At 31.4% G+C, this 23298-nt stretch overlaps 2 protein-coding genes and 1 long non-coding RNA gene across 3 annotated transcripts; all 3 read right to left on the bottom strand.

Moving 5' to 3' along the window:
* Positions 1–4322: 4322 nt before the first annotated feature.
* On the bottom strand, positions 4323–6493 carry LOC146933889 (uncharacterized). Its single transcript, XR_015007598.1, has 2 exons — positions 6369–6493; positions 4323–4522 (listed from the first exon to the last, which is right to left on the bottom strand). It is a non-coding gene; the product is annotated as an uncharacterized LOC146933889 (long non-coding RNA).
* Positions 6494–7158: 665 nt separating this feature from the next.
* LOC146933888 (uncharacterized) lies at positions 7159–10327 on the bottom strand. Its single transcript, XM_085705680.1, has 5 exons — positions 9885–10327; positions 8910–9411; positions 8624–8825; positions 7956–8441; positions 7159–7769 (listed from the first exon to the last, which is right to left on the bottom strand). The coding sequence occupies exons 1-5, from the start codon at positions 10288–10290 to the stop codon at positions 7377–7379; spliced, it is 1989 nt and encodes a 662-aa protein (XP_085561806.1). The 5' UTR covers positions 10291–10327; the 3' UTR covers positions 7159–7376.
* Positions 10328–12086: 1759 nt separating this feature from the next.
* On the bottom strand, positions 12087–18406 carry LOC146933887 (uncharacterized). The gene is made up of 5 exons (XM_085705681.1): positions 17831–18406; positions 16813–17314; positions 15775–15976; positions 12888–13325; positions 12087–12617 (listed from the first exon to the last, which is right to left on the bottom strand). Exons 1-5 carry the CDS (start codon positions 18180–18182, stop codon positions 12207–12209), a joined length of 1905 nt encoding a protein of 634 aa, XP_085561807.1. The 5' UTR covers positions 18183–18406; the 3' UTR covers positions 12087–12206.
* Between the last annotated feature and the right edge of the window lie 4892 nt (positions 18407–23298).

Genomic DNA, 23298 nt, shown 5'->3' with positions numbered 1-23298 from the left:
CGCAGTGGCGAGTTATTCTGCTCGCAGTTGCGAGCTCACAGGTCACTCGCAGTTGCGAGTTCTGGGTTCTAGCTCGCAGATGCGAGTGTTCTTGCTCGCAGGTGCGAGCGATGAATGTCAGTACGGCCAGAAACCTAAAAATCACAACTTTTCACCTATATTCATGATTCCTTCATCCAAATAGCATCTAATTATCATCTTAAGTCATATCTAAGGTCTGTATACTAATTTTGCATCAATCTAACATCTGTTCTTGATTTATTCATCAAAATTGATCCTAAACCTAATTCTCAATTCTCACCAAAACTTAACCTAATCATGCTAAATTCATCCTATAGAATTATACCCTTAATAATATTGAAAATTAGTCTCACCCTTACCTTAGATTAATTCCTGAATCAGCAGCAGCGTTCTTCTTTCCTAAGGTATTCTCCTCTTCTCTTGACTTTTCTCTTCTCTTCTCTTATTTCTTGTTCTCCTCTTTTCCAAAAAGCGGTTTAAGGTAAACTCTTTCTAACCTAAGCTTCTCTATTTATAATACTAAACGCTCTTCCTAAATCTATTTTGGCCCAACAACTTATTCTTCTTTCTATTCTAACCCCCTTCTTATTTCGCTTACACCTCAAAACTACTATATTCCTCATAATCTTATTTATTTCTAAATTAAATATATCTCTCCCCCACTTAATAATAATAATACACCAATAACAAATATATCTCTAACAAATAACAAATATATTTCTACACCAAATAACAAATATATCTATAACAAATAACAAATATATTTCTACACCAAATAACATATATATTTCTACACAAAATAACAAATATATCTCTTCATCAAATAACAAATATATTTCTACACAAAATAACCCCACAACTTAATATTTATTTTATTTTCGAATCTTATTTTATTAAACAATAAAATAAGTTACAACGTCTCATAAATTTCCCTAAAATCATATAAATCACATAAATCTTATAAATCACACTAATCATATAAATATATTCTAAAACTTATTTAAAATAATTAAATAAAAAGGAGGGCGTTACAACTCTCCCCAACTTAAAGGAATTTCGTCCTCGAAATTCAAGCACAATAGAAAATAAATTTAGTCATTACTTCTTCAAACAAAACACAAAAACCACATCAAGTTAGTCAGTTAAACATGATCACATAAAAAACATAACTACTAACTAGAAAACATGACGACACGACACAACGACTCATCTACTTGGCCGGACGGACCGACCTGCTCTGATACCAATTGTAACACCCCGTTTTCCCAACATGAAAATTTCATTTAAAATCAGAGTATTTTGATCACAACGGAATGTCACATACTTCAATTAAATCATAAAAATAATAATAATTATCCTTCAAATTCAACATCATGAAAAATCTTAAACTATTGCAGCGGAAAATAGTTCAACATTTAAAAGTCTTGGCACGCAGGCCTTATTGAAAAATCTCATAAATTAGTTCATAAAAGAGACACGTAAGGAATAGAAGTAAAAGCAAGCCCCCATCCCGTTATGTATCAGAGCACCTAGTCACCAACTGAGAGTCCACTCATGAACGCCTCTAATCTTTATTACCTGCACATTACCCACGGTCGAGGCAACATATACGCAGAAGGGGTGAGATTTCATAATCAATACATTAAGCATATAATCCAATAAAATGCATTTAACAACTTAAACATTAATAACATATCAACAATTAACAATTAGCATAATTTTTCATTACATAACAAATACAATCATCAATACCATTACTAATTCTCATCACAAATCATAATCAACTTAACACTCAACTTGACGACACAACTCATCCTTGACCATGCAACTCTATCAACTCGACAACATCTTGACAACTTAAACATCATGAACCTCTTGATATGCAAATGCATTTGGTACCAATACAGAGCATCAAACTCCCAACCAACTTATATGAGCGTAATTAGGCTCTTCAGGGCATCAAGCCCCCAACATAGTGAGCAAAAGCTCCAGGGCATCAAGCCCTCACCAATCATGTGAATGACTAAGCATTCCAGGGCATCAAGCCCTCAACCAACTTATATGAGTATGCAAAGGACTCAACTTCCAACAACTTAGACAACGACGTGTACAACTCATACGACTCATAATCATGGACAACTTCTTAAATTCCAACAACATAGACCGACTCATGCAACCTCAAGACACTAACAGTCGACAACAGAAAACAGCAGCAACATACAACAATTAACAACGCTTGAATGTGTTAACATTCACATAAGGAATTAATTACATCAATATAAATATCATAAAACATCATTATAGCATTCATGCAGCAACACTTCTAATTTTCAGTCACCATAACAGACTTCTGGAGCTTATGAAAGCATCCTAAACAGCTCTCTAACTTACTTCTAAGGTCATCTCAAGACTACACGTGCGAAAGGATCGCATCGGGACAATTTTGGGCAACTAACAGCTTAACTCGCAGTGGCGAGTAACTTCACTCGCACTGGCGAGCAAAGTGTGCATTCTGGGTTCCTACGTATTTACTCGCAGTGGCGAGTTATTCTGCTCGCAGTTGCGAGCTCACAGGTCACTCGCAGTTGCGAGTTCTGGGTTCTAGCTCGCAGATGCGAGTGTTCTTGCTCGCAGGTGCGAGCGATGAATGTCAGTACGGCCAGAAACCTAAAAATCACAACTTTTCACCTATATTCATGATTCCTTCATCCAAATAGCATCTAATTATCATCTTAAGTCATATCTAAGGTCTGTATACTAATTTTGCATCAATCTAACATCTGTTCTTGATTTATTCATCAAAATTGATCCTAAACCTAATTCTCAATTCTCACCAAAACTTAACCTAATCATGCTAAATTCATCCTATAGAATTATACCCTTAATAATATTGAAAATTAGTCTCACCCTTACCTTAGATTAATTCCTGAATCAGCAGCAGCGTTCTTCTTTCCTAAGGTATTCTCCTCTTCTCTTGACTTTTCTCTTCTCTTCTCTTATTTCTTGTTCTCCTCTTTTCCAAAAAGCGGTTTAAGGTAAACTCTTTCTAACCTAAGCTTCTCTATTTATAATACTAAACGCTCTTCCTAAATCTATTTTGGCCCAACAACTTATTCTTCTTTCTATTCTAACCCCCTTCTTATTTCGCTTACACCTCAAAACTACTATATTCCTCATAATCTTATTTATTTCTAAATTAAATATATCTCTCCCCCACTTAATAATAATAATACACCAATAACAAATATATCTCTAACAAATAACAAATATATTTCTACACCAAATAACAAATATATCTATAACAAATAACAAATATATTTCTACACCAAATAACATATATATTTCTACACAAAATAACAAATATATCTCTTCATCAAATAACAAATATATTTCTACACAAAATAACCCCACAACTTAATATTTATTTTATTTTCGAATCTTATTTTATTAAACAATAAAATAAGTTACAACGTCTCATAAATTTCCCTAAAATCATATAAATCACATAAATCTTATAAATCACACTAATCATATAAATATATATTCTAAAACTTATTTAAAATAATTAAATAAAAAGGAGGGCGTTACAGCAATTCTTGCATAAGAAGAAGTCTTCAAAACAGTTGCCACATGAGTAAGTTTATTCTATATATAATATAAAGATTATGGCCGGATAACATGTTAGGGTATACAACAATATATTGCCACATATTGAAACACGTGTTCATGATGATTTCACTATCTATTTTAGGGAATACAACAGTATATTGCCACATATCGAAACGAAAAATGCTAAATAACACGCCAAGATTTTGCTACACACACGAATGCGCTTTTTCTTCTTGGTTTTCCCTATCAAACACATTTCTCTCTATTTATGTGTTGTGTTTTCAGCTTCATATCCTCCTTTTCAATTTTCAATTGACCAGCTATAAGATCTTTCTTGCTCGTAATGCTACTAATGCACAATCCTCTTCAATTGAATATTTAGATAGTTTGATGGTATTTGTAATTGTTCCAGTAACGGTGCTCTGCTTCCTTGCCACTGTCTCTCACCCTCTCACCTTTTTTAAGCCTTCATTACTCTGATCTATCTCCCTCTCTTTCTTAGATGAAACGATTTTTATATAGATTATTTGTAACACTTCGTTTTCCCAACGTAAAAATTTCATAAATAAATCAGAGTTTTTCAACTTTAAACGAAATGCTACACTTCTTAAAAATTCATAAACTGAATAAATAATAATTTATTCTTCAAAATCATTTAACATAAGTAATTCAAAACTTCGCAGCGGAAATTAGTTCAACAATAAAAATAATCTTTGGCACGCAGGCCTCAACATAAAAATCTCATAAGTCTTGTTCAACATTTATTCATAAAAATCCATAAGTAATACGTAAGGAATAGAAATAGAAGACATAATCCCATCCCGTTACGTATCAGAGCACCTAAGACACACTTGTGAGGAGTCCACTCACGACCGCAACTAATCCTGGTTACCTGCAAGTTACCCATACGAAGAGCAACATTTCCAAGCAGAGGGGTGAGATTTCTCAAACAATAATATTAAGCATATAAATCATATAAAGTACATTCAACAACTTAAACATCTTATAATTCATTAATCATATCTAATAACTTAAACTTCCCTAACTAGTGTCATTATCCTTCCTACATTAGTCATATACTTCATCAAGTAATCTCAATTATTATTCATAAAACATCTTATCTTAAATCATGATCATAAGCATCAATATCTAACACCAAATATAATCGTAAGCATCATCATATAATTCACATAAGTATCATTATCAAAACATAGCATTTATCGAAGGCAACTTCATAATCAAGTTCATAATCAACTTCATAAACAAACATCATCATTAAATCATAATCATCAAATCACAATCAAACTTCATAATCAAACCTCACTTAACTCGACAATGCGACTCAACTCGACTATGCAACTCTTAACATCTCAAATCATCTTAGCATCTTGACAACTTAACAACTTGACAACTCGACAACTTCACATCTTAAATCATCTTAAAACTTCTTGATATGCAAATGCATTTGGTACCAATACAGAGCATCAAGCTCCCAACCAACTTATATGAGCGTAAATAGGCTCTTCAGAGCATCAAGCTCCCAACCAATCGTGTGAATGACTAAGCATTCCAGAGCATCAAGCCCCCAACCAACGTATATGAGTATGCAATGGACTCAACTTCCCACAACTTAGACAACTTCATGAACATCTATGACATCCTAACATCTTGATATCTTGACAACATAACATCTTAATAACTTGATGACTTCACAACGACTTGACGACTTAACAACTCTTATCATCTTAACGTCTTAACATCTTAACATCTTGACAACATATGGATCACATAAATAATTCATGTCATATCATAATATAACAATATCAAATGATAATAAACAACATCTTAAAACATCATATTCATCAATCATAAACAATCATACAGTAATTCATCAATCATAGACAACATCATATAACATCGTATTTAAACATCAACAATAATTCACTATGTATCTTTGTAAAAACATAATAAATTATCCACAACATATTTTCATGTCAAACCAAAGCTACTGGAAAGATATCACAAATATCAACAACTTTCATGTTTACAACAAAGATCAATTCAAAACAGAAACATATGAACAAAAAGCAAAAACATGAAACAGAGAATGCTATCACCGTACAATTTTGCTAAGACCTCCCTGTAGTATTTTCATCATAACTCACAGACCAAACATCATTTTCACGTCAAACCAAAGCCACTATAAAGCTAACAAAATTATCTAAAACTTTCATGTTTACTCCTAAGACCAATTATGTACCGATCAATACCAGTTTTTATTTTAAATTCGGAAAAGTTGTGTTGAAAGTCCATAAAAATTCACTGTGACCTACGTGCAGTAATTTGACCATAACTCAAGTTCTATATATCGTTTTGACGTGAGACCAACGGCATTAGAAAGCTAACATCCATACCTACAACTTTCGTGTTTACACCTAAGACCAATTCGGCACCGATCAATTCCAGTTTTAATATCAAAATTCGGGCTGAATGCAGATTTTCTCCAAGTTTCACCTAATCTCATGGTTCTAACCTCAAAACTACTTCCAATAATCATCCTATGGATTATCTAAGGTCTGTACATAATTTCTACATCAATTCAACAAGTTTTCATCTTCTAATCATCAAATCTCTCTCAAAACCCTAATTCTCAAATTCTCACAAACTCTCCTCAACTTGTTAGATGTAATCTAATGATTTAACAACTTAATATTAATGCAAGATAGTCTCACCCTCACCTTAGATTAATTCCTGAATCAGCAGCAGCGTTCTTCTTTCCTAAGGTCTTCTCCTCTTCTCTTGACTTTTCTCTTCTCTTCTCTTCTTTCTTGTTCTCCTCTTTTCCAAAAAGCGGTTTAGGGTAAACTCTTTCCAACCTAAGCTTCTCTATTTATAATACTAAAATATTCTTCCCAAATCTATTTAGGCCCAACAACTTATTCTTCTTTCTATTCTAACCCCCAAATCCACTCACACTAATAATCCTCATATTCTAATAAATAATATTTCTCTACTAAATATATAATAATACACCAAATAACAAATATATATCTATAATAATTAACAAATATATTATGTTAGTAAATACCAACATATAACATAACAAAATATCACTCAACAAAATATATTAACTAAATTATAAAAAGACATCTAATCTCAACAAATCATATATCCCTCATATACATCATATAAATATATAAATATATTCTAAAACTAATTTAAATAATTAGATAAAAAGGAGGGCGTTACATTATTTATGGTATTTCAATCTTTATAATGACAACAATGACGGTGGGAGGCAATGACAATTGCCGTGTAAAGGATGACACCAAATAGAGTTGATGTGTGGTTGGCGGTGGACTAGTTATGAGATTTGGAACATTTTTCATTTGGTTTTTTCCTTAACATATTAAAATAATTAAACAAATCTGTAAATAGGAAGTTTGTAAGCGTTCGTGTGTTTTGCACGACAAAAGTGTCGTGCTATATAGCACTCCTCTATTGAAACACTCCTCTATTGAAGAAAGATGCCATAAAATGTAGATTTCATTCATTCAGACTACAAATCAAATGAACAATGACACAAAATCATATGTATACTCAGTATGTTCATAAATAATGTTTGGTATCGAGTATTGAAAACACATCCAAAATTCAAACTCTTAGTGCCGGGTCTCGAACCGAGTACCTATAGGTTGTAGGGCAAACCTTGCAATCAAGTGACTTCTCATAGACAACTCCAAAATTCAAACTCTAAAGTAGAGGATAGTGGGATCCATTTCTTCCTGCAATATTCCCTGAGGTGGAAACTTAGGGAGGCTACTAGCAATATATTTGGCCACATCTAAATAAGTTTGGTTCCTTCTCACAGCCACATCAACATCAATGTTTATTTTCTCTAGATTTTTTCCCAGTAAATGATTAGAAATGTTGCAAGTGTCTTCCTTGTTTACTGCCTCAAATTTCTCAGTCTTCATTCTCCAACTTCCATTCCTCAAGTTGAAGGTATATAGAGGAAAGAACCTTTGGCCATATACAGCTAAAAACTCTATTGCACTTAAAATGTAATCAAAATCACCTTCACTCATGTAATAAGGAAAACTAACTCTTGTCCATCCAGGTTTTACTCCGATATAGCCCTGTACCAAAAGATCCAAAACAATAAACAATTTTAGTTTTTCTTTTAAATGCTTTGAAAGGACCATGCAGTTTTGTAATTTGTAGGAACCATGAGTACATAGAGTAAAAATAAAAAGTCTAAACTTCATAAAGATTAAAGACACATTTAAGCTAAAAAATATCAAGGAAATAAGATGATTTTTCACCTCTTGAACAGCTGATCTGATAGCAAGTGATTGAGATTTATTGATGTTGAGTAATTCGTGTCCGTAAGGTCCAGCACAAGCACACCCTCCTCGAGCTTGAATGCCAAAAAGGTCATTAAGCAATGCTGCAACAAAAGGGCCATGAAGCGGCTTGCCTCTCTGGTTCCCTATTTCTTGCCACAAATTAAGCCCCCCTTCATGTTCTTGGCTACAACTATCAATTGATGAGCAAGAATTGGTTGTAGAGTAGATGAGAAATGAGAGTATAGCTTGTCGCTTGGCGTTTAAGTTTCCCAAAATCTTGATGTTGGGGTTGGTGACAAGTCTCTTGAGTGCCTTGTTAATGTACAGTTGTTCTCTTTTCTCTATCTCATTGTAGCCAATGTACTCTTTAACCCAAAATGCTAACGATGCTCTCACTGTTTGGATTATTTGAGGGGTGCCCCCATTTTCCCTCTCTTCTATGTTCTCCATGTATAATGTGTCCTACATTGATCACACATATGAATATGACTGATAAAATTTCATTGAATATAAGGTGAAGAGGAAAGTGATGTTAAATTAAAAGTACTCCCTAGGTTGCATAAAATCACATAACCCTAATCAACAACACTGAGAAACTTTCTTTAGGCCGATTAACAAAAAAACTTTCACAAAATGAGATTTACCTTTTCATCGAATGCATTGACATAAGTGACAGTTCCGCCTCCACAAGTGGATGGGGGCGAAGATCTCAACCGATACAAAGCATTGTTCATCAAAAGTACTCCCGGAGAATCAGGACCACCAAGAAACTTATGTGGACTAAGGAACACAGCATCATACCCATCATTCCTCCCTGATCCCATGTCAATCTCCACATACGGACCACTAAACAAAAGCCATTAATTACTATGTCATCAAATATTCTAATATACAGAATGCCACAATTGACAAATCAAATTAACTATGTACCTTGCTGCAAAATCAAAACATGCATAGCCTTTGTATTTGTGAAAAAGCATTGCAATTGCACGTGTATCTGAGTAGATTCCAGTTACATTACTACAAGCAGAGAAAGATCCTAACAATGGTCGATTAGTATCTTTATAGGCCTCAAGTTGCAGCTTCAAAGCTTCCATATCAAGCAACCCTTCATCATCTAAGCCAATCTCTACAACCTCTGCCAAACTCTGCCTCCAAGAAAGTAGATTTGAATGATGCTCATGGGGTCCTACAAAAACCACCCATCTTTCTTCTTTGCTAAGGCTATTCAACATCCTTTCTCTAACAATAGAAGGCACTGCAATTCCCATTACTTCTTGAAGTCTTTTGATGGATGCAGTTGTGCCTGAGCCACAGAAGATGATTGCATCATTTTCTCCACCACCTAAGCATTTCTTAATGTACTCAGTTGCTTCATGTAGCATTTTTGTTGTTCTGCTTCCCACATAACTGTCGCAAGTATGAGTGTTCCCTGTCCAAGAATAACAAAGCTAAAAGAGATGCTCGCACATTAATATTTTTTAGTCTCTTGTATTCTATAATTTTTTCCATCAACCTAAATGGTTTGGTTGCAAATCATCAATTAAGTCTCTCAATATTGGTCTCTTATTAGAGGAAGTTTTGGTTGGTCACAACTATTTGGACATAATATTTGAGCACACTCACATATTTGTGATTCAAAAAAAAAGTTGAAGAATGTATATAACAAAAATATAGACAAATTATTATTATCATATACTTCATGGGATGAAATAGAAGAGAGATGTAAGTTCTTACACTATATTTGTTGTTCATTGGAAAAATGTATTTCACATTTGAGTAACATGTATATAGCGCTCCAAAAACTTTAGGCAAATAAAAAGCTACACCAAGATATATAATCATAGGCCATATTAGCATATATTGTAGAGATTATTCAGTCACGATGTGAATGAAGTGACGTACCATAGAAAGGAAGAAGATGATTGATGATGAAATCTTCATTGTAACGAAGACTACGACCAGAAGCAGTGTGATCAGCGTAGACAAGTTTTCGTCTTCCAAATGGAGAATCAAACTCTGCATCATTACCTATGATTTGAGACCGCAACCAACACAGTTTTTCCTCCACAGTTTCATTACAAGGCATGTCCATTTCCACAAGTTTCTTAAAGGATTCAGGGTGGTAGCAAAAGTCATGAGATGTTTCTAATATGTTGCTTGTTTTGGATAAAGGTACATGGTCCCCATTTTTGGCCTTGTTCTGACTTTGAGCTAATATAGCTATGATCTCTGCTAACAATGGTTGTTCTATCTTCATAAGCAAGAATTGAATATAGTTATGTATGATATTGTCAATGTAATGAAACATGCATATACGAAAAAGAGAATGAAGAAGGCTTTGTTACAAGAGAATGTAGAATATTAATTTGAGTTATTTATATAACTAGTTAAATGATTTTCAGTGGGATTTATATCATGAGCCGGACAAAACCTGTTGGCTGGCACTATTTTATTGTAGATATATCCAATTCAGGTAGCTCTCCATCTAGATTGTTGTTGTTGCAAGTTGGAATTAAAACATTGTATTTGAACTTTATGCTTTTCTTTGGGCCGGACAAAGGAAAGAAATAAAAAATTAAGCTTCTCTTTTCTTTTCTTTTCGTTAACCACGTACCTAGTACACGGTAATATAAGCATTAGCATATGACTCCTTATGGAAAGGAAAATCACTTGTAAAAAAAATAAAATAAACTCTTTAAAAAGATATTAATTAAAAAGTGTGACATCTTCCATATCTTTAATTACACGTGAACGGAAGGCAACTGGACAAGCAAGCAACAACCTACACTTGTAAGCCTTTTTAAATAGCAAAATCAATCCTCGTAAACATTACACTTGATTTAATTGGACCTGCGAGACATAATATTGTTATGAATGTCCATTTGAACTTTATGTTTTTGTCAACAACATCTTGGCCACTTTCCTGAAACGACTTTGAGGGTTTTATGTCCCACCATAAAAACTCTCGTCTCAAATGATGGTTTAATTTTTTTTATTTATTCATGCATTCAATTAAATCATATTAAGTAATATTTTTGTAAAATAATAACTAGATATTTGTAGAGATATTTTACGAATTAAACTAACATAATAGCATTATGATGTGATTTGATTGAATGTGTGTAAAAAACAAGAGGAATCCTAGGACACTCCCTTCAACACACATTCTTTTATTGAGTGAAACCATTGTATGACCCACCATTTTGAATGGTACCCATTTCTAAAGTGTGATACCCACTATAATTTAAGTCAATAAAGAAGTGAGTGTTGGAGAAAGTGTTGCTAACACTACTAAAAAACAAATACATGGGTTGTGTATAATTCAAAGTAAAACTGGATTAAATTTCGTGAACTCAATTTTCTAGTCTATAAAATAAATAGATTAATCATAAATTTGAAAAGCAATGAGTGATTTGATATTTATAGTTGATTTTTTATTTAAAAAAAAATTGAAAGCCAAATGAATATAAATATACACTAAAATAATCGCAACACAAAGATGTTCCATGAATGATAATTACAAAAAAAATGTCCAAGTCAAATAAACATGTTATGTCTCCAAATTACACGGACCAAGATACAAAGAAATCCTAAGTAACATTATAATCCAAACAAACAAGGGACTGAGAATTCTAATGGTAAAGGTAAAAAATGAAATTCATTCATGCCAAGATAAGAATTTTACCATATAAATGATATTTCCTTCATTCTTCTCATGCTGACAAAAAAATCAAGTTAGGGAGGGAAATAATCCAAGCTAAAATCGAAACTGAATGAAATTGTGTGATTCTTAAAAGCAAATGGAATAATCCAAAAATAAAATTTGAAACAGGGTGGTTGAATTTTTGCAATGATAATAATTTTCAACTAGGACATACTATAAATTTTGACTTCTAAAATTATTACAAATACCCTTCAAAAAAAAATTGACGAATATAATTGGGCTAATGTTAGAATCACTCTTTATAATTTTTAAGAAAGCTACGGTTTTGATAGTCAAAAAGAAAGCTATGATTTTAATGTGTTTCCATTTAAATTTTAGTCTACAGACAGAGTTTCATAAACTTAATTCAATTTAATTATTACTATCAACATTATATTTACTTATAAGACGTTAAAATTGAAATGTATATTTTATACAATAATTTATTTCGAGTATATTGTGTTCGAACAAAAAAAAAAAAAATAGTTGCACCTTTAAGATCCACACATATATCCTTCTAGTTAAACTATAAAATGGAGAACACTGGGATCTACATCTGGACAGACCATGCTTGGAGAAGGGAATTTGGGAAGACGACTTGCAATACATTTAGCTGCTAAGAATGATTTCCTTCTCATCTTACCAACTGATTTAATTCTTACATTATATTCACCATCTGCTTTGAAAAAATCATTGTTTGTTTTCTCTTTTGTTTCTTTGAAGTAACATTTATTTTCCTTCATCAGAGTTTCAAGCTTTTGTTTCTTTATTCTCCAGTTGCCATTTTTCAAATTGAAGTTGTATAGCGGAAGGAACCGTTGACCATATATAGATACAAACTCTATGGCAGTTAAAATGAACTCAAATCCCTCCTCATCCATGTAGTAAGGAAAACTAACTCTAGTCCATCCCGGTTTTACACCAACATAACCCTGTTTAAAAACAATAAATAAGTTTGTTATGTTTAACATGTTAAAAAAAGGAGTAAAAAGACATATTAAACATATGTTACAACTAAACAAAAAAACTAAACTATGTCTCGTAAGTAAGTTAGAAGCCACGATTCTCTAATCCACGTTTCTCTTTTTACTTCAATTTTTCATCGTTAATCCAATATTAATTTTCCAAATATGTGTGTTCGTAATAAAATTTAAGACTTAGAGATTTTTTTAAAGAAAACTTGAGATGTTGAAAGAATTTACCTCTTGAATAGCTGATCTAACGGCAAGCGATTGAGATTCATTGATGTTGAGCAAATCATGTCCGTAAGGTCCAGCACAAGCACACCCACCTCGAGCTTGTATTCCAAAGAGATCGTTTAACAATGTTGCAACAAAGGAGCCATTAAGTATCTTACCTCTTTTGTTCTTAGTCTTGCGTTCACTTCTATTGATGGTCGCATAAATGACAAATGACAATATAGCTTGTCTTTTGGTGCTTAAGTTCCCTAAAATCTCAATGTTTGGGTTGGGAATGAATTTCTTAAGTGCTTTGTTAATGTAGAGTTGTTCTCTTCTATCAATTTCTTCATAGTTGATGTACTCTTTCACCCAAAATGCCAAAGCTGCTCTCACTGTTTGTATTATTGGAGGTGTGCCACCGTTTTCCCTTTCCTCTATGTCCTCTAAGTACAATGTATCCTGGCATACAAGAAACACATTAGATGATGTTTGAAAGTTGATTTAAACATCATTTGAGGCGGTAAATGACATGCATATCGGGTATCATATGTATTCTCTCTATCCCATGATAATTTGCCGGATTTTTATTTTTATTTTTTTAAAAAAAAGTTGTTTAAAAAGGAGTGATATTTGTCTCATAAGTCCCAGCTCAACTGACAAAAATGTCGAAATTATTAGGCCGGACGTCATGGTCAGAGTTCGAACTCCGGTACCTCTACTTTGTGTGTGTGATTTTATGATAGCTTTGTCATCTCGTCTATCTACCAAACAAAAAAAAGAAGTGATATTTTCAGTTTAGTTTCAATAATTTTGTATTTTTATTTCAACTATACCGAATAATTAATATTATGTGTTTAATCATTGGATTATTATTTTTCATTTTACATTTACGATAATGAAAATACACAAACAGTTTTGTTTTTAGTACAAAAAGACGCTAATAGTTAAAAAGAATAGTTTAGTAAAATTTAATTAATCATATTTCTATAATACGTGTAAAATAGTCAAATGTGACAAGTAATAAATTCATTTTTCCCCTCGATCACGTAGTTTTTGACTTTTTGTTAATTAATCATCATTTCATATGTGTGTTTGTAATTTTCATTAGATATAATTTAGTGTTTAAATTAACAATATTTCTTCAATTTAGTCCATATTATCAAAATTTAGTCCCTATTATTAAGATGTGAGAGATTAATTGACATATTTTAAAGATCAAATTAGTGGACTTTATATAGTTTAAGAACTGTTTAGCATATTTGTGTGTGCAGTAATTAAATATTCGGTTGGTTTATTTTGTGAGTACAAATTCAACCTAGGAGAGACAAGCAAACGGAGTTGCTCATAGCTTAGTTAAAGCGGCTTTGTCGGAAGCTAGTTTCCGTATTCATTATAACATCCCATCATATATTGAATTCTTGATTATTAATGAAATGCATTAAGCTTGTTTCTCTAAAAAAAAATCAACCTAGGATAAATTGACTCCTTGATATCAAAGTTTAATTTGACATAAAACTGAATGAGTTTATTTCCGTTGATTTAATGGGTTATATTTATTGACTTTACCGTTCAGCACGTCTATGCTTCTGACTTTACTATGATTTTAAGTTTCTTTTCTTTAGACAAGATGATTTTAAGTTTCTTTTTGGCAGGGAAACAAGGAAAAACAATGGTTGACTTTTTTGATAGATATGTGATGGACTTTTTAACGTGATACCAAATACACACGAAATGGATGTCGGCGCCTATTTCAACTTGTATATTTTAGACTTAATTATGTTTAGGTTTTTGGTACAGACTTAATTATGTAATTATATACTACTACTCAACCCTTAAAAAAAACATACCAGTACTAAACTTTATTTTAGATTTCATTTTGGTATGTCATAGTTTTATTTTATTGTGGCACACAGTTTCATCAATCTTGCATCCAAATGCTTTTTTTTTTTAAATAAAAAAAAGATTAAGACCGGCATTCTAGTTTGTTATAGATTATTTTTATGTGTTTTTTTTTTTCTTTCTCAAAACAGTTTCTAGTACTAATATATAATCTCAACAAATTATAAAAATACAACTCAAAGAAATATAGAAATATAAAAATACAACTCAAAGAAATAAAATGAATATTTTTTTTTGTGGTGGCCGGGGTTTGAACCGGACCTTGCATATTATCATGTGTTGTCCCTACCAACTGAGCTAAGCTCACGAGGACAAATAAAATGAATAATTAAATTAAAGAATCATATAACATCATTTTTTTAACGTATGGACAGTATAAAAAAAAATTTAAAGCGTATATTATATCAAATAGTTATATATTTTTATTTCTTTGTCCTTATTGATTTAAGATTAAAATGCCCCTAGTGGCAAAAAAAAAATGAAAAAATTTAAAAGTATCATTTGATATATCCATTTTATAAGTACCCCTACTCAATGGCACGTAAGGGACCAAGATGATGTAACATATTTTTTTGGGGTCAAATGATGTAACATTCAGAATGTGGGAGAATAAAATGAAACTTTTAATATATAGTACTACCCCTAAAAAAATATATAGTATATATTAAAACTATATATAAATAAACAAATTAATAAAACTCTATTTTTTTAAAGAAAACCATATAAAAAAATTAGTGGCAAAATATTAAGCCTGTTTTAATAAGGCGTACAATTCTTGAGGAACTCCGGTGCAATAAAATATGAAGGAGGTTGCCTAAATCATTCAAAGTTATTTGACTTATTCCTAATCTAACTTCTAAGACATCTACATTTTTTTATGAAGGACTCTCTAGACATCTACATATAATTTTAACATATTTATGACTATTATCATTTTTGTTATAATTTTTGGTATTCTTCAAATAATTATCAATTTCCTTTTAAATTTCTAACAAAAAATGAGATTTACCTTTTCATTGAAGCTATTGACGTAATTAACAGTACCACCTCCACAAGTTGATGGAGGTGAAAATCTCAACATATACAAAGTCTTGTTCATTAACAGTATCCCTGGAGAGTCAGGGCCACCAAGAAACTTATGTGGGCTGATGAAAACGGCATCATATCCATCAATTTCCCCCGATCTCATGTCAATCTCCACATACGGACCACTAAATAAACAAATTAATAAAATCGTTACGACATTATTAAATAGATGAATTCTATTGACCAAAATAAACTTGACAAAAAAAAAGATGAATTCTAATACACAAATTTACATATAATATGATCAAAATGGACGACCCAATTGTTCACACTGCTGGAAAATCATAATTAGCAAGCTACTAAAATTAGGGACGAATATATATACGGATTTTGATTCTGTGTTGTGTATTTGAGTTTCATGAATTGATATGCTTTAGGCAAAGGTTTGTCAAGATGAAAAAATAAATATTGTATGCTGTAAAGACAAAAATGTCCTAAACTATAACCTAAATGACAAAAATATTGTAGAGTTTTTTTGACAAATATTGTAGAAAATTTAGACCTTAGGAATTTCAAATCCAGAATATTCTTGTGCAAAAAAAATTAACTTTCTTTTTCATTATGTATTTCATGACAAAATTTGAGATATATATCATACTCTTTTTTTGCGGGAGTTTTTATTTCCAGAGACCTATTCACATAGGTTGAAGAGTTAATTTTCAACCAGGTAACTTTAAAAATTTTGCGAAAATAGATTATCTATGTTAATAAATTATATGGTCCCCCAAATTTAGTTCATTTTCAAATATATTTTTGTCATTGTCACCATCAAACCCATCTCCCTCCATGCTCCAATCACTCTCCTATTTAATTTACACAAACGACAGGAGCCCGTCATCATATGAGACTGCATGGAATTCTAATCCTTTTACCATTATTTTAAATCTTTGTCCCTAATTTATTTTTTTATACGAATAATTAACACCCCCAGTTAATGACAACCCTAAATAATTATGCATACCTTGCTGCAAAATCAAAGCATGCAAAACCTTTGTATTGGTGAATAAGCCTAGCAATTGCTCGTGTATCTGAGTAGATTCCAGTTACATTACTACAAGCTGAGAAAGATCCCAACAAGGGTCGATTGGTATCTTTATATGCCTCAAGTTGTAGCTTCAAAGCTTCCATGTCAAGCAACCCTTGATCATCAAGGCCAATCTCTACAACCTCAGCCAAACTTTGCCTCCAAGAAAGTAGATTGGAATGGTGCTCATAGGGTCCAACAAAAACCACCCATCTTTCTTCTTTACCAAGGCACCTCAACATTCTTTCTCTCAAAATAGAAGGGACAACTATTCCCATTACTTCTTGAAGCCTCTTGATGGCTGCCGTTGTGCCCGAGCCGCATAGCATGAGTGCATCGTCTTCCCCACCACCTAAGCATTTTTTAATGTACTTGGTTGCTTCATGTACCATTTTTGTCGTCCTGTTTCCAACGTAACTCTCACAAGTATGGGTATTACCTACATATAGCATAGCTTCATAAATACATCCATATACAGCTGTACTGAATTATTAACATAAAATAAAATCCATAAAATAATGAAAATTTTCCCTGTAATTTGTGATAAGTGCTAAATAAATCAAACTTATGCTATAACTTCATTCTGTTTTCCTCATCCTCTTGGTACTAATTCAATTTGTGAATATCTTTTAGGGGAATTTAATTATTTTTTAATAACTTGAGATACATACCGTAGTTACCGTAATAAAAAGAGATACATATACGTAGTTAAAAGGAGAGATAATGATTATCATTTGTTGTTAGAAATCATAAAAAAAAATTGTTTGATAGTCAATCTTTTAGAGATTGATTTTTAGTGATTTTTTTTTAAAAAGATAGTTAAAAAAATATCTGTAATAAAAGATGCTTTTAAAAGTGATTATTTTTTCAAAAATAAAATAAAATAAGAAAAACTATTCCTATAACAAACCAAATATGTGTGTAACCGAAAAACAAAAACCAAATATGTCAATACCGTAGAAAGGCAGAAGATGTTTGGTGATGAAGTTTTCAATGAAGTGAAGACTGCGACCTGAGGCCGTGTGATCAGCATAGACAAGTTTCCTTGTACCAAAAGGAGAGTTGAATTCTACATCATTACCAATGATTTGTGACCTCAACCAACATAGTTTTTCTTCCACTGATTCATTACATGGCAGGTTTATGCCTATCTCCACCAAATCCTCGAAAGAATCTGAGTGAATATTGCAAAAATCAGGAGATGTTTCGGTTGAAACGTTATTGACCTTGTTTCTGCTTGGAGCTATGCATAACTCAGAAAATATTGGTTTCACTGCTAACCAAGTTTGTTCTACCGTCGTCAACATGAAGTTAATTTTGTTTGTATATGTATATGTCGTTTATGTAATAATTAATGCAATAAAAGAAGAGGAGCAGCAAATCTATGAAGAAAGCTTTCTTAAAAAAGAAAATGTATGAAGAATGCTTTGAAAGAAATAATGTGTCTATCTGTGTGAATAGAGTATATTTATACTTATTGATAAATGATAACAACAACAATTAGAGCTGACCTACTTTAAAAAAAGAAAAATTAGTTAGAGCTGACCCAAAGGGGCTGTAAATGAGGCAGCAGCCTGAGTCTCAAATATTTTTAGGGCTAAAATATATCTGAGATAATTTAAGTTATTTAATCGTAATAAATTAATTTTTTTTTAAGTTTTTTCGTACCACACTTAGATCATTTAAGTTAATTAATTGTATTAAGTTGGTCGTTTCAGTTTTTTCGGTACCAATTAAGTTTTAAGTTATTTAACCGTAATAATTTGGGGGATATTAGATCTTAAAAATGTAAGTTATTCGGGGTCTAAAAATTATAATTAAATAACTTAAATGACCTAAGTGTTATGAAAAGTATTTTAAGGATTAACTTGTTACAATTAAATAACTTAAAAGACGTAAGTGGGATTAATTTTTTTTAAAGGACCAACATGTTATAATTAAATAACTTAAAGGAACTTCAATATAATTTAGCCTCAAACTCATTAATTATACTGTTCATTTAGTTAATATTCAACTTCTGAGTTTTCAAAACTTTTTTTAGTGATAAATGATAGTATGTTAATTGTTAAGTTGGTTTTTTTTCACTTTGTTAGGACTTGAATCTTGAATATCTATCTCCTAAACTGCTCAAACAAGTTGAGCTACTTAATGAAAAAATTGTCATTATTCAATGGAGGAAATTTACATATTAGGATCTTCTTCATTCGAACTTACTTAGTAGTAGTGTGACATTAATAGTGACTTACTTAGTGGTAGGGTTCACTACATATATGATGTATGTATGTTCAGTAACACAACTTCATAATATTTATTTCTCACCAAATGACATTACCCATTTATTTTAACCAAATAAAAATGATCTTTACTCATAAAATTACAAGTGACAAAAAATTAACAGATTCAGTACGCAATTTTTAAAAGTAGACATTAATATTGTCAAACCTTTTTTTTTACTCAACTAATAAATTGTGATACTTAAAATACTCCCTCCGGTCCTATTTATAGGAGAAATTTTGGTCAACAAAAGTCAATGCATCTAGTTAAAAAATTGGACTAGATACATTCATTTTTGTTGACCCAAATTTCTCTTATAAATAGGACCGGAGGGAGTATATGCCTATTTTTCATGAGAATAATTTTGATACATTAATGTTTGTGCACAACTAGTTTACAATGTCAATCAATTGTAAGTAAATAATCATTTTTACGACTTTTGTGTTAGATACAATGTAGGTCAAGCTTTTTGAATTAATTAAAACAATTTTTCCATTAACAATGACTGAATTTTGTTGCCTATTATTTTTTTGATACATTTGAGATTAAACTTTCTCCTCATCTACAGGAGTTTGCTTGTTATCGTTGCCTCGTTGGACTGTTGTGAGCCAGATATTTTGATTATTTTTAATGACCACAAAGTTATTGAGCTTATTTATTGTCCCTTTCCTTTATGTTGATGTTTGGTTACCGAATAGGCAAGGTATGGCAATGATTTATTACGTATCTTTCAGTGATCTGTAGAAGCTTCATTTTTTGAACAGACGCATAAATGTACTATTCAACATTAAGTTTATCAAGATCGAATTTGGAGTATGTATGAACATATAGTAAGTTGGTATAAGTTTATCAAGATCAAATTTGAAGATATATAAAACCAAAATGTTTTATATGTACGATGACGGAAGTGGAAGCAGCAATTTTTGAAAAAATCTTCAAAAATAATATTAAAAATGAATAACACGTTAATACTAAATTTCCAAAACACTCATGCAATATAAGCTTCTTTTTTTTTTTGGTCAATAAGATTTTTTTACGACCAAGGTATTCATGCTCCAGCTGCATGAATATATATATACAACGGGTACAATACACGCTGGTTGCCACCTGACTTGAACTTTCATTTTTGCTGAATAAAACTTGAATTTTACACATTTATTTATTTATATACACATTCACACGAACTTGACTTGAATTTTACACATACTTAAATTGTTTATACACACATAAAGATAGACACATATAGACGAAAACGTATGTTACTCAAAACTGAAGAGATAACTATAAATGGTCAAAGTACCTACATTGATGAACTTGGTCCACGATACGTAGTGCACCCAACCTACGAGTCCTATCTCCACCACAAATTCACGTTTATCCTTCTCATTTTTTGTTCTTCATCTACCATCACAACTACAAACAACAGATTCCATTTCGTTAACATAATATCTTTCTCTTGTACCAAATAGAACAAAATCTAAGAGAAAGAAAAACTAAGCAGTCAAAAGAACATTTCTACAACATATCTTTATTTCATTTGAAAATGAATAATTTTTTGTAGAAATGACGCGGTGTATAATGAACTTGGATGTCTACGTGCATAATATTTTTACATATCAATATAATAGATAATTATGAACATATTTTAGAAACTAAGTACTACATTCAGACTGAAATATAAGTAAAATGTATTTGGTTTACATTTTAAATTAAATACATTTTATATTTTTGATAATTTTTCCTTGTATTTAATTCTAGCCAGAGATTGGATGCATGCAGGGGGCAGAGGCAAAAGGGGATGGCACTTAGGTGCCACATTGGCCGACCCTAATTTTTAAACTTTGATTAATACATATCTTATGCTATTTTATTTTATTTAAAGACATATTATTATTAAATATTATATCTACAAGAAGAAAATTATTCACTTTAATTTAATAAAAATATCGTGAAACGTTATTTATCAGATTAAAAACAATCTAACTGAAACATACATTATACTTTTAATTAAAGAAACAACAGGGAATATAAAAATTGTTTCAAAAAAAAAAACAGTGAATATAAAAAATGTAGTTCGAGAAGAAAAATACTTACACCGAGGAAATTGGAAAATGCTTAACATAGCGACAGACTGTATCACGAGGAGATCACGATAGTTAGTTTGCGAGATATTCTTGTGTGAACCAGGATCAAGGAATGAGGTTTGGTCACACATAGAGTTTTTTTTTTTTTTTTTTTTACTGTTACCATTTTCTCTCTCTTCTCTTTTCTCTCTCTTCTCTCTTTGGTTGTGACCAAGAAATGAGGTTTGGTCCTGGTTCACACAAGAGTTTCTCGTTAATTAGCTCCTTGGTTTGACCATAATAACACCCACTACCTCCTTGTTTTCTGGGCATACCAAGTTTTAATTGGTCGACGGCAAATTCGTGATTGAGTCGGGATAAAAAAGCTCGTCGGAGGAAATTATGTATTATCATCGTAAACTAAACTAACAGTGACATCTTTCAAAAAAAAAAAAAAACTAACAGTGACATAAATTAATATATCATTTGTTAGACTATTCCACTTTTTTTGAAGTAAGACAATTCTAATTTTATCATTTGTATTCTTAAATTCATAAATATGAAAAGGAAAAATGAAGAATTCTTAATTTTAAATTGATTTATTTACACCGAGTCTTGATTTTTTAACTTGGCCTCATACGCTACATTTCTGGCTCCGCCCTTAGATGCATGCGTACTTTTTTTTTTTTTTTTTTAATAAAAATGCATACCAGTTATAGGCTCTGTTTGGTAAAAATAAGCTATAAGCTAGCTGATAGCTGATAAGCTAACTGATAGCTGAATAGCTAGCTGATAGCTGATGACTGGTAGCTGATAGCTTATAGCTGAAAAGCCCGCTTATTAAAAATAATGTGTTTGGTAAAATTAACTGTTGAAGTGACTGATTAATATAAAATGACATAAAATGACATGTTTGTTTATTTTTTTTAATAAATTATATATAATTTTTTTACTTTTTCATTTCTTTTTTAAATATTTAAATTCAAATCAAATTAATTTCATCTCCAAAATGATAAATGTGTTTTATGAATTCTATTAATATTTTTTATTTAACTAAAATGGCTTCACTATTTATTGTAGGTCTGATTTAAAATTATATATTATATTATATAAATTAAAAGCAACGTAAAAAAAATGTGAACAAAGAAAATATAAAAAAAAAAAACTACAACATGAGTGGTATCCATGGAAGGGGCGCTGGTTGCCCGAAATATAAAAAGTGGGTAGTTTTTTTTTTAAGGATATAAAAAGTGGGTAGTTACATTGCATATGAACATGGGTGGTTTTTTTATTAAAAAATAATTAAATAAAATTAAGAATGTTAAAATTGGAAGAAAATATAAAAAGCTACAAGCTATAAGCTAAAAAAGCTACTTGAAATAGCTTCTCAAAAGAAGCTATAAGCTCGAGAGAAAAGCTTGTTACCAAACACGTCATGTTTTGATCCAACAAGCTTATAAGCTAATTCAAGAAGCTATAAGCTAGCTTTTCGTCATTACCAAACACAGCCATAGTTTTTTGGCAAAATAAAAATAAAATAAATCATGTATAGATATATGAAAAAAACTTTTCTTCCTTTCAAAATAGCCAATTCCTTTAACCTAGCGAGAATTAACCCACGTTCGACATTTTTAGCGGTAGTTAGCTCACGTTGACACTTTTAAGATCGGTTGACCCAACTTAAAATATGACTGGTTCAATCCAAGAAGAATTAAGTTAACTACCGTTGAAAATTACCGAACGTGAGTTAACGTTAGGTCAAGGGAATGAACAAACAATTTTGTAGATGTATAAAAGTAAGATTTAATTTTGTAGATGTATAAAAGTAAGATTTCTTCTTTCAAAAAAAAAAAAGTAAGATTTCAAAAAGGAGTATTACTTTTCCCACCCTATGGTCTTCTCTCGCGCCCTGTAAATTTTCCAAAAATGCCCTTGTGCATTCCGGATTATAGAATCCGGATTGCATTAGCACCATGAAAAAAAGTATAAATGATGGAATTTTGAATTTTGGGTGTAAAAATCATGGAGCAAATGATAGAGGAGAACTTTTGTATATTGTTAGTGCACTCCAATGTGCTCCTGGCTT

Source organism: Medicago sativa, chromosome 4 (genome assembly GCF_051527215.1).
Source record: "Medicago sativa cultivar Bolivia chromosome 4, Bolivia_mono, whole genome shotgun sequence".
Lineage (NCBI taxonomy): Eukaryota > Viridiplantae > Streptophyta > Magnoliopsida > Fabales > Fabaceae > Medicago > Medicago sativa.
This window is presented reverse-complemented; position numbering and strand designations above follow the sequence as displayed.

Excerpts from the sequence above, each read along its gene's own strand:
- LOC146933887 (XM_085705681.1), bottom strand. The coding sequence starts at position 18,182 with ATGTTGACGACGGTAGAACAAACTTGGTTAGCAGTGAAACCAATATTT. Across the intron at positions 17,315-17,830 it reads ACATCTTCTGCCTTTCTACG|GTAATACCCATACTTGTGAG; the intron begins GTATTGACATAT and ends TGCTATATGTAG. Across the intron at positions 12,618-12,887 it reads TTAGATCAGCTATTCAAGAG|GGTTATGTTGGTGTAAAACC; the intron begins GTAAATTCTTTC and ends GTTTTTAAACAG.
- LOC146933888 (XM_085705680.1), bottom strand. The coding sequence starts at position 10,290 with ATGTTTCATTACATTGACAATATCATACATAACTATATTCAATTCTTG. Across the intron at positions 9,412-9,884 it reads TCATCTTCTTCCTTTCTATG|GGAACACTCATACTTGCGAC; the intron begins GTACGTCACTTC and ends ATTCTTGGACAG. Across the intron at positions 7,770-7,955 it reads TCAGATCAGCTGTTCAAGAG|GGCTATATCGGAGTAAAACC; the intron begins GTGAAAAATCAT and ends CTTTTGGTACAG.